Raw genomic sequence first — 14,010 nt, 5'->3', positions numbered from 1 at the left:
ATTAGAGGTAATGCATACCTCATTGAGAGGTGAGATCAGTACTCTGAGAACCAACATTGAATCCATAAAGGGATCCATTTCCTCCATGCAAACCACAATAGAAGCCACGGTCAACACAGTGAATGAAATGGAAGGTAGAGTGTCAGATACAGAAGACAGAATACACCAACTGGACCAAAAAGTGACAGATACGGAAAAATCACTCAAATTAAACCAAAGGGAAATTCAAGAGCAAGCAGATAATGCCAAGAAATTTAATCTTCGCATAATCAGAGTGGACGAAGGTGAGGAATTCCAGAGCAAGGGAATGCAACACCTATTTAACAAGATAATCAATGAAAATTTTCCCCACCTCAAAAACGACCATCTTAACTACATTACAAAAGCTTATAGAACACCCAACAAGCAAGATCCCAGGAGAAACACTTCTAGACACATTATAGTAAAAATGGTAGATCTGAATAATAAGGAAACAATCCTGCATGCAGCAAAAATGAAGAAGGAGCTATACTACAATGGGAAAAAAATTAGAATCACTGCAGATCTCTCCACACAAACAATGAATGCAAGAAAAGCCTGGGAAAGCACCATACGAGCCCTGAGAGCCAATAACTGCCAACCCAGACTAATATACCCGGCAAAGCTAGCATTCACATTCGATGGAGAACTAAAAACTTTTAATAGCAAAGAAAAACTAAATGAATACATAAACATTAAGCCAGCATTACAAAGAATTCTAAGAGGGGGGACACAACCTGAAGAAAGCAACCAGGAACTGGGACCTGCCCCAAACAGGCGTTACTCAAAGTCTAACTGAGCAAGCACAGGAGGAAAGGAAAGAAGAAAAACTTAGGAAAACGGAATGGCAGGGACAACAATGCATCTCTCTATACTTTCTCTTCATATAAATGGGCTGAATTCGCCAATTAAAAGAAAACGAACTGAGGACTGGATCAGAAAACAAGACCCATCCATCTGTTGCCTTCAGGAGACCCACCTCTCAGCCAAACATACAAACAAACTCAGAGTGAAGGGGTGGAAAAGGATCTACCAATCAAATGCCCCCAGTAAGAAAGCAGGTGTAGCTATCCTGATATCTGACAAAATAAACTTTTCATTAAAATCAGTACAGAAAGACAAGGACGGACACTACATATTAATAAAGGAAACAATCCAAGAGGAGGATATAACCATCATCAACTTATATGCCCCAAATATCGGTGCACCCAGATATGTCAAACAAATACTCTCAAACTTACAGAATAAAATAGATCCCAATACGATAATACTAGGAGACTTTAACACACCACTCTCACCAAAGGACAGGTCTACCAACCAGAGGATTGGCAAAGAAGCTACCGAATTAAGTGAGGCCATACTTCAAGCGGAATTAACTGACATCTACCGAGTATTTCACCCTAAAACAACACAGTACACATTCTTCTCAGCAGCTCATGGAACTTTCTCCAAAATAGACCATATCATAGTTCATGCAAGGAACTTAAGCAAATACAAAGGGATCGACATAATCCCCTGTATCCTATCTGACCACAGTGGAATCAAGCTAACTCTCAATAACAAAGCATACCGCAGAAATTTCTCTAATACATGGAAATTGAACAGCACACTCCTTAACAATGCCTGGGTAACAGAAGAGATCAGAGAAGAAATAAAGCATTTCCTACAACTCAATGAAAATGAAAACACCTCACAAAGAAACTTGTGGGACACAGCAAAAGCAGTCCTGAGGGGCAAATTTATTGCCCTCAGTGCCCACATTAAGAGAATGGAGACAGACCAAGTAAATAATCTCATGTTGCAATTAAAACAGCTAGAAAAACAAGAAAAAATAGGACCTAACGCTACTAGACGAAGCCAGATAACCAAATTAAGAGCAGAGATTAACCAATTAGAAAATCAGAAAACCATAACCAAAATAAACCAAACAAAAAGCCGGTTCTTTGAAAAAATAAACAAAATTGATGGCCCGTTGGCAAGATTAATTAAAAAAAGAAGAGAGGAAACCCATATTAATAGGATTAGGGATGCCATGGGAAACATCACAACACGTACCCAAGATATCCAAACAATTCTAACAGACTACTTTCAAAAGCTATACTCTCTAAAGGAAGAAAATCTGGCGGAAATGGATGCATTTTTAGAGAAATACAAGTTGCCCAAACTGAGCAAAGAAGAAGTTAACCAATTAAATAAGCCAGTATCCTATAATGAGATACAGGAAGCTATCAAAAGTCTTCCAACAAAAAAAAGCCCAGGACCAGATGGATTCACAGCAGAATTCTATAAGACCTTTAAAGAAGAACTAATACCCATACTCCTCAAGCTCTTCAGAGAAACAGAGAAGGAGGGAGCTATCCCAAACTCATTCTACGAAGCCAATATCACACTCATCCCAAACCAGGCAAAGACCCAACCAAAAAGGAGAATTACAGGCCAATCTCCTTGATGAACACAGATGCAAAGATCCTTAACAAGATTCTAGCTAACAGAATCCAGAAACACATAAAAAAAATAATACACTGTGACCAGGTAGGCTTCATCCCAGAGACACAGGGATGGTTTAACATACGTAAGTCAATAAATGTAATCCAACATATCAACAGAGCCAAGGTCAAGAATCACATGATTATCGCCACAGATGCAGAAAAGGCCTTTGATAAAATTCAACATTCATTCATGCTAAAAGCTCTGGAGAAAATAGGAATAGAAGGAACATTTCTAAAAACAATAAAAGCCATTTATGACAGACCAATAGCCAATATTATACTTAATGGGGAAAAGGTACAACCAATTCTCCTAAAATCAGGAACAAGGCAAGGATGCCCATTGTCTCCACTCCTCTTCAATATAGTCTTAGAACCCTTAGCCAGGGCAATAAGGCAAGAAAAAGACATTAAAGGGATCCGCATAGGGAAAGAAGAAGTTAAACTATCCCTTTTTGCAGACGACATGATACTATACCTCCACGATCCCAAAAACTCCATCCCCAAACTCTTAGAAATCATAAATCACTTCGGCAAAATAGCAGGATACAAAATAAACGCACAAAAATCAGTTGCCTTCCTATACACTGATAATGTACAGGAAGAGAGGGAAATAAAGGGAGCAACCCCATTCACAATAACCTCCCAAAAAATAAAATATTTAGGAATTAACCTAACCAAAGATGTAAAAGAACTATTTAATGAGAACTATAAAAAGTTAAAGAAAGAAATTGCAGAAGACACTAGGAAATGGAAAGACCTCCCATGCTCCTGGATAGGCCGACTTAATATAGTAAAGATGGTAATACTTCCAAAACTAATATACAAATTTAATACAATTCCTATTAAAATCCCAATGACGTACATCACTGAAATACAGAAAACAGTCCAAAAATTCATATGGAACAACAAAAGACCTAGAATAGCCAAAACAATTCTAGGGGATAAAGACAATATGGGAGGGCTATCCATGCCGAACTTCAAACTCTACTACAGAGCTATAATCACAAAGACAGCATGGGACTGGCACAAAAACAGACCCGAAGACCAATGGAACAGAATAGAAGATCCAGAAATAAATCCACAGGCCTACAGCCAGCTGATATTTGACAAAGGAGCCAAAGACATACAATGGAAGAAACACAGCCTCTTCAACCGCTGGTGCTGGGAAAACTGGGCAGCCACATGCAGAAAACTAAAAGTGGACCCCAGCCTATCACCATGCACCAACATCAACTCAAAATGGATTAAAGACCTTAACATTAAACCTGAATCTCTGAAACTACTGCAGGACAGAGTAGGAGAGACACTTGAACTAATAGGCACAGGAAGGAACTTCCTGAACAGAGTCCCAGGGTCACAACAAGTTGGAGAGAGACTCGACAAATGGGACTACCTTAAAATAAAAAGCTTCTGCACAGCTAAATCTATCGCAACTAAGCTAGAAAGACAACCAACGAACTGGGAAAAAATATTTACCAGCAATATATCAGACAAGGGGTTAACATCCTGTATATACAGGGAACTCAAGAAACTAATCCCTCCCAAACCTAACAAACCAATTACTAAATGGGCAAGGGAACTAAAGAGGGACTTCTCAAATGAAGAAATAAAAATGGCAAAGAAACACATGAGGAAATGTTCATCATCCCTGGTGGTGAAGGAAATGCAAATAAAGACAACCCTGAGATACCACCTTACCCCAGTCAGAATGTCCCACATCCACAAATCAGCCAACGACAAATGCTGGAGGGGATGTGGAGAAAGAGGAACCCTATTACACTGCTGGTGGGAATGTACACTTATACAACCACTTTGGAAAGCAGTCTGGAGGGTCCTTAGAAAGCTAAAGATTGACCTCCCTTATGACCCAGTCATACCACTTCTAGGCATCTACCCTGAACAACAGGAACCAATATACAAGGACACGTGCACCTCCATGTTTATTGCAGCACTGTTCACAATAGCTAGGATATGGAAACAACCTAGATGCCCCACCACAGATGAATGGATCCAAAAATTGTGGTATCTGTACACAATGGATATTATGCAGCCATTAGAAATGACAGGGAAATGGATGGAGCTAGAAGGAATCATGTTGAGCGAGGTTAGCCAAGAACGAAGAGACAAATGGTACATGGTCTCCCTGATAAGTGGATGCTAAATCCAAAATGTTAGGTGATACGACAAAACTAACAGGACTTAAGAAACAAAGAACTCCTGCTCATCTGGTTGAACCACTACTAAATATCCCCATGCTGCTGATCCCATGTATGGTATATAACATGTGAACACCGTTATATATTACAGACTGTGATAGACAATTTGCTCCAGGAAAGTTAGAATGAACTTGTGACTTTAAATGAGCATCATTATTCCACAATACTGTGAATTTCCGGAAATTATGTAATCACTTAATCACAATAAAAAAAAAAAGAACCTCGGGGAAGGTAGGGAGGGAGGGGATGGTAGGGGGAAAACAATGGAAGGGGTAACAACGTTCAAGAGGAAGTGTACTCATTACCTCATTCATGTAACTGTCTGTATAGTATCTTTACAATAAAAAAAAAAGATGCTAGAGACTAATAGTTTGGCTCAAGTGGCAGAATAACTGACTAGCAAGCACAACGCCCTAGGTTCAAAAGTTAGTACTGTTGCTCCCCCCCCCAAAAAAAAAAAAATACGCTACTATTCCTTACAAGCTTGTCAGTCAATTTACATGTATTGATATTTATCTGTGGAATATAGCCTTACATTTGCTTTGGATACTTGTATGTACATTTTATAGCTACACTTGTAAGTAGTTATATTTACTATATTATTTTATGTTCATACTGAAGTAACAGGATGCCATAAGTAACATTCTCTGATAACCAAGCTTTTATAACAAAATTAGCCTGAACACATTGTTATGCCACAGAGAGAATCACTTCCTCTGTATAAATGGTATACTTAAAAGTATGCTATGAGCTGGGCGCCAGTGGCTCACGCCTGTAATCCTAGCTACTCAGGAGGCTGAGATCTGAGGATCATGGTTCAAAGCCAGCGTGGGCAGGAAAGTCTGTGAGACTCTTATCTCCAATAAACCACTAGAAAACCGGAAGAGGCGCTGTGGCTCAAGCGGTAGAGCACTTGCCTTGAGCTGAAGAGCGCAAGGACAGCGCCCAAGCCCAGAGTTCAAGCCCCACAACCGACAAAAAAAAAAAAAAGTATGCTATGAAATTAGTTTCAGGACATGTAGTACATAACTTTCTGAAATTACCTATTTCTGGATGTGGAGGGAATTTCTGTACCTGTGATCATTAGCAGTAAAAAAGGAAGCAAAGTTTGCCCAAAGAAAGGTAGCTGCCCAAACTCCTCCATGTTACAGCATGTTACAATGGAGACATTGACTAGGTCCCAATCGTGCTGAGGGGGAGGGCAGGCAGGCTGGTGGAACTTGTTTGATTTGAGCATGGTGACTTATCTTTGACTCAGAGGGCTTTTGCAAGGAATTCTGTCATGCTAAATTATTTCTAATTCTCAGCAAGAAAGTAATAGAAAATGTTTATGAAACATATTTCTTTGTTCATTAATAGAATAACTGTAATTAAGCTTCATCTATACAGATGGAACCAAAATATAGTCCAGTCTTTCCTTATTTTCTATTTTATCTTTTTCTTTTGTTAAACGTGTCTCACAAAATTGTATATAATGTATTTTATATATGAATGTTATCTATTTTATAATTCTCTTTAAGATATTATACATGTTTATATATTTTAGTGGCAGAACTGAAGTCCAGTCAGTTCAATATGGCAAAGAAAAAGCAAATAAAGACAGGGTGTTTGCAAGGTAAGTCACTTTTGTGTGTGGTTTTTAAGTATTAAAATTATTTTTAAAATTGTCTTAAGTGATTGCAGAATAATCATGTGATCCTTAATTACACAGTAAATTATGCTGATTGAATGATACACTAATTCTTGTTTTTAAATATATATAAAACAGGCATGCAATTATTGGAGCTTGGAATAGGCTAAATCAGATCATATAATTAATATGACATTTTATTAAAAATTTGTCTCCTTTTTTAAAACATTTTTGAGAAATCCAGGGACATGTTATCTAGCCCTAGTCATACTGTTGCCATTTATTCTAATTTTTAGTCTGCTAGAGACAGTTTGCATACTTATGTTTTAGAAAATACTTTCATGAGCAAGAAAATTCATATAGTTAATAAAGATCTGTTTCATAAATATTAAGTATATAATATGTAAAGAAATGCCATGAATATAGAAAATATAATGATAATATTTATGTTTTTGAAAATACTTTCATTAGCAAAGATTAGTAAGTGGAGATTGGGTACCCAGAGACCAATTGGAAGATAATTGAAGTAATCCAAGTAAAACCAGTAGAGGCATGAACTGGTGAAATAGAGAATAAGAAACAAAGATGAAAGTAGAAATTGATGATCAATTACATAAGAGGTTTGTTTGAAACAGGAGTTTGTTTTCAATAATGTTGGTGGCTGACACCTGTAATCCTAGCTACTGAGGAGGCTAAGACCCAGAAGATTACTGTTTAAAGATATCCCAGGCAGAAGAGTCTGCAAAACTCTGTCTTCAGAATAAACAACAAAAAGCTGATGTGGTAGTTTGGCTCAAGTGGTAGTTTCCAACATTTTTTAACTCAGGTTCTCTTGTTTGCTGAGCAGCTGAGTTTAAAGACCCTGATACCAGAAAAATAAAGAGCAGGGGCAAAAATCATAATGTGTTTGGCATATACTGCTGGGAAGCTTGAGGGTTTCAGTAACAGTAATTAAAGAATTTGTTTTTATTTTTACTGTGTTTACATTTTGTTCTTCAGCTTTAAAAGTTCTTTTTTTGTGTGTTTCTGGAGGAAAAGAAATTTTACATTTGAAGTTTTTTTAAATCACATTAGATCTCAGAAATAAGCCATTACATCTTTATCTTATTTGTATATTCATTATTGAAATATGAACTTAACATTTTTTAAAATGTTATTCAATGAATAGTGGTAAATCTAGAATTCTAGAGTGAGGAGCCCCAAAGAACAATTATATACTAATTATTTTCTGGAGCTTTAAGAATTCTCCTTAAAATAAGTTGTCAACTGGGAAGTTTTACTTTTTTTTGCAATGCAGGAACTTAAGCCCAAGAGACCTTTTACATGCTAAGCAAACCTTCTACCTCTGAGTCAAGGGAAGACATTTTAAAAACGTTAAACCATTCTATGGCAAAATCTAAACTTCTGTGATCATTTTTCTTTTGGGGGGGGGGTTTGGTAGTGGGGCCTGAACTGTGGGCCTGGGCGGTGTCCCTCAGCTCTTCACCTCAAGGCTAGCGCTCGTTCTACCACTTGGGCCACAGTGCTACTTCCAGCTTTTTTCTTTTTGCTTATGTGGTGCTGAGGAATCGCACCCAGGGACTCATGCATGCAAGGCAAGCACTCTACCACTGAGCCACCTTCCCAGCCTCCTATTTTTCTTTCTAATATATCAGAATTATATTGCAATTACTTGGTAGATATCTACAAAATTCTCTATGTTAGCAACTGTTGGTACAGTGGTAAAGAATTTTTATCTTTCTTGGAACTTAATAGACAGCATAAATTAAAAAGATTTCTCCTTAAACATTCCATATAGTAAGATTTTTAACAATAATTAAGTTACTTTTTTTCTTATATATTTGAATTGCTTAGTTGTTATATAATATTATCTACGAAGAATATAAAACAGGGTTTTCATATGATAGAAAAATAAGATGCCATGGTCAGAAAATAAACTTACCACATTGCAAACACACTGATGCAGTGTGGTATTTTTTTCTCTGAAATTTCCACATTCAACAGGAAACATAGACAGCAAGCTTGAGTGGGTGGGTCTCTGAGGTTAAAACTGTTAATAAAACAAAATACCTGAAGTTTAGTTTTAAATTCAAAGCATTTCACACATTTAGTACATTAACAAGAAATAAGTGTTGTGACAAATTATACAAGGTAAGTATATTGGTTTTTTCTTCTTCAAATGATTTTTTTCTCTTAGAAAATGAAAGTATTTGATCTTTTAACTATGGTTAATAAACCCTCAAAGTTGTTATGTATGAGGAAAGTGGTAAATAATGATCTTATTATTTCAGTTTAATTAGATGATTTAATGTTACATTTGTTTTGTGCCTTGATTGAGGGTTTTTTTTAATTTATACAGTATTTCTTGATAATTTTTCTAATTTATACATCTGTATGTCTGGACATAGTACCTGGTGAGAAGGAAAAAGTGATGATCATCTTTAAGGAAAGTAATTATTATTATGGAAAATCTGAAGCACATGAAAATTTACTTAATAACAGTCTGTGTTTTATGAACTATGACTGAAAATTCTTGTGTTTTTATTCTACTGAGGTGCTTCAACTAAAATTTTGTGATTTTTTTTTTTTTTTTTTTTTTTATAGGCAGATAGTTGATTATTTTATAGGTAAAGTCTAGTGAACTATTTTACCTGGACTGGCCTTGAACCTCAGTCCTCTAGATATGGCTAGGATTATAAGCATGAGCTGCTGAAACCTGGCCTAAAGCTTTTCCATATATTACTTAAATTATATCTGCAGATCCCCTAGTAAGCCATTGGCACGGAAATTAATGGATTGGGAAGTAGTAAGCAGAAATTCAGTATCTGATGACAGGTTAGAAACACAAAGCCTTCCATCAAGATCTCCACCTGGAACTCCTAATCAGTAAGTACAAAGCAGGATTAAGTTTTCATTTTGCTAATTTCTAAATTATTGGCTTTATTTTCCATTCCCCGAAAATCAACATAGATAATAAGGGAACTTGACCAAGCATGATTTTTATTGCTCCAGAGCATTGTTCTTTCTCTAGTTGCTGCTTTCAATGAAAGTGTTATCTAGAGTACCTAGATTGTTACATCAAGGTCTTTTAGTGGACTTAGAAAACTCATGTGATTGTTTTCATAGAATCCATTTCCATTAGGTTCACATCACAATTTCTAAGGGAATATAAGTTATTTGAAAATGCTATGTAAGTCACTATGACTCACAGCTCTAGCAATTTCTGTGCCCTAGAAAGAGATTTCCAACACTAGCCCTATAAGCTTTGCTATAACTGTGCTAAAAAGAGCTGTGTGATTCAACACTTACTGAGTATGTCCTTCTGTCTAGCACTTCTCACAAAAGCTGTATATTTTGGTATAGATAATAAGCATGTATTAGCCAAAGCTCCTGATTATCTTAATTTTATCATGGCTGATTATCTTAATTTTTATCATAATATGTTTTATATAATTAAAATAATAGTAAGCAAAGTTGTACCAACATATTGACATACTTTTTCACCCTAAAGACTCACTTATTAAAATGCTTGAAGTTTTATATGGAATATAGAATTTGAGGCAATTTTCCCTTGGAAATATTTTTCTATAGGAGTCTTAATTCCCATTTCCTGAATGAGAAGCAGGAAATGTTTCTCTTTTTCCCATTTTTCTGTATTTTCGCCCTGTCACACTAAAATAAACCATTGCTAACTTTTTACCTCGTGAAAGGTTTGAGGCTTGAAATGCTTCTCTTAAATGGATCTCAAGGATCCGATTTTGCATGGAAACTAGGAAGCTGAGGAAAGCCCTCATTTCTCATCTGATGACATTATATACTTAAACATATATATTCATATACTAGTACTTTGTAGATAACTTTAAATGCATATATATGTATATATGTGTGTATATATAAATGTATACATACGTACATTTTTTTAGCTTAAGCCTGAAAAACAAATTGCAGATAGCATGAAATTTCATCCCAGGTACTCTTCTATATAACCACAATATTCTTGTCATACTCAAAAAGTTTAATGTGACATGTTTTCCCTGGCATTTTTTAAAAAATTAAGAACTTTTGGCAAGATGGCATGATTAGTACAAATAAAGGAAAAATATTTTATATATTCTAATGTTCAATAAATCTGGAATAAGCTCTTAAAGCTAAGCACTGCTAGGGTATTATCAACTGAATAAAGCTCTACCATGCTTGATATAAAATATGTAAACCATTCCGTTCACCAGCTCTTTTCCTTATTGGAAAAACTGGATACAGTGATTTCTGTCTTGCCAGTTGCATATTACAACATCCTCTTTCCTTAATAAAACATGCATTCATTCAAAGGCTAATCATCTTTTTTGAAGAAATTTCAGAACCTTGTTTTTTCCTCCCTTTTGGAGCCAGCCATTTTTCCATTTGATAACACACCACTAAGCAGTATGCCAATACTTAGGAGATCAAAGAACTTTAAATCAAATAATTCACGTAATTAGTCAACAGTAGCACTGAGTTTTCTGGTTAGTGAAACAATTTTTAGAGGTGATTTGAGAAACAATTTATTTCTAAAGAGACATTATTGTGTGTGGTGATTAAGAGCATGGACCTTATAGTCACTGGACATTTGAACCTTGGACAAGATGATACATTTCCATCTCATTTTCCTCATCTACCAAATTCTATTTGTGTGTGAGTCTTTCTTATAGTATTGATAGAGCATTAAATGGAGGAATATATGTAAAGTATTTAGGACATAGCTGGGCATCAGTAGCTCATATCTCTAATCCTAGCTACTCAGGAGGCTGAGATCTTGAGGATCATGGTTTGAAGTCAGTCCAGGCAGAACAGTCCCCATAAGATTCTTATCTCCAATTAACCACTCAAAAACTGGAAGTGGCACTGTGGCTCAAGTGGTTGAGTGCTAGCCTAGAGCAAAAAGAGGCTCAGGGACAGTGCTCAGGCCCTTAGTTCAAGCCCCCAACTGACCGCCCCCCCCCAAAAAAATTTTAGAACAATGCCTGGCACATAAGTATTTAACTGTTAGATATTTCAATCAGTTGCAATGGCAGTATTTATGTGATTATTGCTTTGTCTATGATAATGCACTATTTAGTGTGTATTCTTGAAACTTGAAATTCCTTGAAAACTGAGAAAGAAGAGTGGGGGCCTGCCTCAAGTAAGTAGAGCATCTGCCTAGCAGTGCATAGCACAGAGTTCAAACCCCAGTCACTAAAAAACTTAAGAAAAAGCAGTAGAGCACTCGCCTTGAGCTGAAGAGCTCAGGGACAGCACCCAAGCCCAGAGTTCAAGCCCCACGACCGACAAAAAAAAAAAAAAAAAACTTAAGAAATTAATTTAGATTCAAAGATATTTCTAGGGCTGGGAAGGTGGCTCAGTGGGAGAGCGCTTGCCTTGCATGCCTGAGGCCCTGGGTTCGATTCCTCAGCACAACACAAGCAAAAAGAAAAAAGCTGGAAGTGGCGCTGTGGCTCAAGTGGTAGAGCACTAGCCTTGAGCTGAAGAGCTGAGGGACAGCGCCCAGGCCCACAGTTCAGACCCCACGACCCGACCCAAAAAAAAAAAAAAGATATTTCTAAATCATTTATTCTAATCTATTTTATAAATGTTGAATAAAACAAAATTATAGTGCCTGAAACCTAAAACATAGGATAGAGATAATATAGAGTAAAATATCCTTGTGGCAGATTATTGACTACAGCTAAGATCCTGCTTTCCAATTCTGTGTTTTTTCTCTTTGTGTCACACTGTTTACATCAGAATAACATAGTATTAAAAACATACACCTACTTTCTCGTGCAACCATATAATTAAGACCCTTGGAAAAATTGAATCAAAGCATGTTTTTATTCTACTTCTCTCCTTCATTCAGCCGAAATTCTGTATTCACACAAGAGGGGAACCGGGTACGACCATCCTCAGTTGGTCATTTGGTAGACCACGTGGTTCACCCTTCTGCCAGTGAAGTTTTTGTGAATGAAAGATCTCCATCATCAACACAAGCTAATAGCATTGTGCTGGAATCATCACCGTAAGACCTTTAGATTATTTCATAACTGTCTATTTTCAGGTGTACATACCACTTCTGTCCATTGGCCAAAGCAAATCGTATAGCCAAGCATAGATAACTCTGCTTCCTAGGACATAAAGTGAATCACTAGTTCTTCCTTCTGTCCTTTGTGAAAAACTCACAAGTATTGTTACTATATTTATATATACCACGTTTGTTCTTAAAAGCTGCAATTTCTGCCTTGAAATTTGTCCCTCATAACTTAGCTCTATTTGACAATTCCTGTTGATAAAAATTGGACACAGTTGGACTGGGAAGGTGGCTCAGTGGTAGAGCGCTTGCCTAAGAATAAGTCAGTCAAAAGGGTATTTTTTTCTTGGATGTTAGACGTTTATTAGATACATGATTTGCATACTTTTTATTTAAAGTTCTTTAGACTATACCAGTGCTTTCTCTGTCAAATAGCCCCAGTTCTCAGTTCTGATTTCTCTTTGTTAGTAAGTTCCTGCCTTATTCTCTGGTTATTCCTGACTCTACTGAAAAACTCTAAAATGTTTTTGGAAAGATAGGTAGGTAGGTCGGTCGGTCGGTTGGTCGGTCGGTCGATCCATCGATAGATAGAGCAAGTTAATATCATCATAGAAATACTTGAAGTATATTGTACAACATAGTTGATTAGGTATTAGGTTTACTACTTCAAAGTAAGAAAGGTTTGGATAAAAGGTGCCATTTGCAAGTAAATATAGTACCTAAAGCATGTCTCCACTAGCCATTGTAAGTATTTGGGTCATTTGACTTTAAAATATAATAATTGAGCTGGGTGCTGGTAGCTTACAACTATAATTCTAGCCACTCAGGAAGCTATATCTGAGGACCATGGTTTGAAGCCAGCCCAGGCAGGAAAGTCCATGAGACTCTCCAATTAACCACCAAAAAGCCAAAAGTAGAGCTGTGGCTCAACTGTTAGAGCCTAGCAGAAAAGCTGGGGACAGTGCCCAAACCCTGAGTTCAAGTTCATAATGATATGATGATGATGATAATGATGATGATGATAACTTTCCAAAATAATTTTCTTCTTCCTTTTTTCTTACCTAGATCACAAGAAACACCTGAAGATGGGCAGCCTCCAGCTTTACCACCCAAACAATCTAAGAAAAACAGTTGGAACCAAATTTATTACTCACATTCTCAACAAGATCTGGAAAACCATACTAGTGAAACATTTGATGTTCCATCTTCCCCTGAAAAGTCTACAGTAAGTAGTGTCTTACTTTCTTTTCTTCAACTTTTTAAATGTAGTTTGTTTTGTACTATTGCATATTTTAGTTATAAATTATAGTACTTTCTAATTTCTAGTGATGAATTCTTATCATGAAGTAACTAAATTATGACATTTCCTTTTTTTTTTTTTGCTTGTCCTGGGACTTGAACTCAGAGCCTGGGTGCTATCCCTGGGATTTTTCTTTTCTTTGTTCTTATTGTTGTTATTGTTGTTGTTGCTTAAGGCTAGCATTCTGCCACTTGAGCCACAGCTCCACTTCTGGCTTTTTTAATTGTTAATTGGAGAGTCTCATGGACTTTACTACCTAAGCTGGCTCGGAGCTGCAATTCTTAGATCTCAGCCTCCTGAGCAGTTGGGATTACAGG

General features: G+C 36.6%; 1 protein-coding gene across 3 annotated transcripts in view; it reads left to right on the top strand.

Annotated features, from left to right (window-relative positions):
* The window catches only part of Ptpn4 (protein tyrosine phosphatase non-receptor type 4), a 150,227-nt gene that overhangs the window by 99,025 nt on the left and 37,192 nt on the right, over positions 1-14,010 (top strand). For all 3 annotated transcript variants that reach the window (XM_042685237.1, XM_042685236.1, XM_042685238.1), the window contains 4 exons: positions 6,270-6,338; positions 9,114-9,239; positions 12,226-12,384; positions 13,459-13,618. In XM_042685237.1, coding sequence (XP_042541171.1) covers positions 6,270-6,338; positions 9,114-9,239; positions 12,226-12,384; positions 13,459-13,618 — 514 coding nt within the window. The remainder of the gene's footprint in view (positions 1-6,269; positions 6,339-9,113; positions 9,240-12,225; positions 12,385-13,458; positions 13,619-14,010) is intronic.

The sequence above is a fragment of the Dipodomys spectabilis genome, unplaced genomic scaffold (assembly GCF_019054845.1).
Source record: "Dipodomys spectabilis isolate Male_0828 unplaced genomic scaffold, ASM1905484v1 ptg000094l, whole genome shotgun sequence".
Lineage (NCBI taxonomy): Eukaryota > Metazoa > Chordata > Mammalia > Rodentia > Heteromyidae > Dipodomys > Dipodomys spectabilis.
Note: the sequence above shows the minus strand (reverse complement) of the source record. Positions and strands in the feature narration are given on the sequence as shown.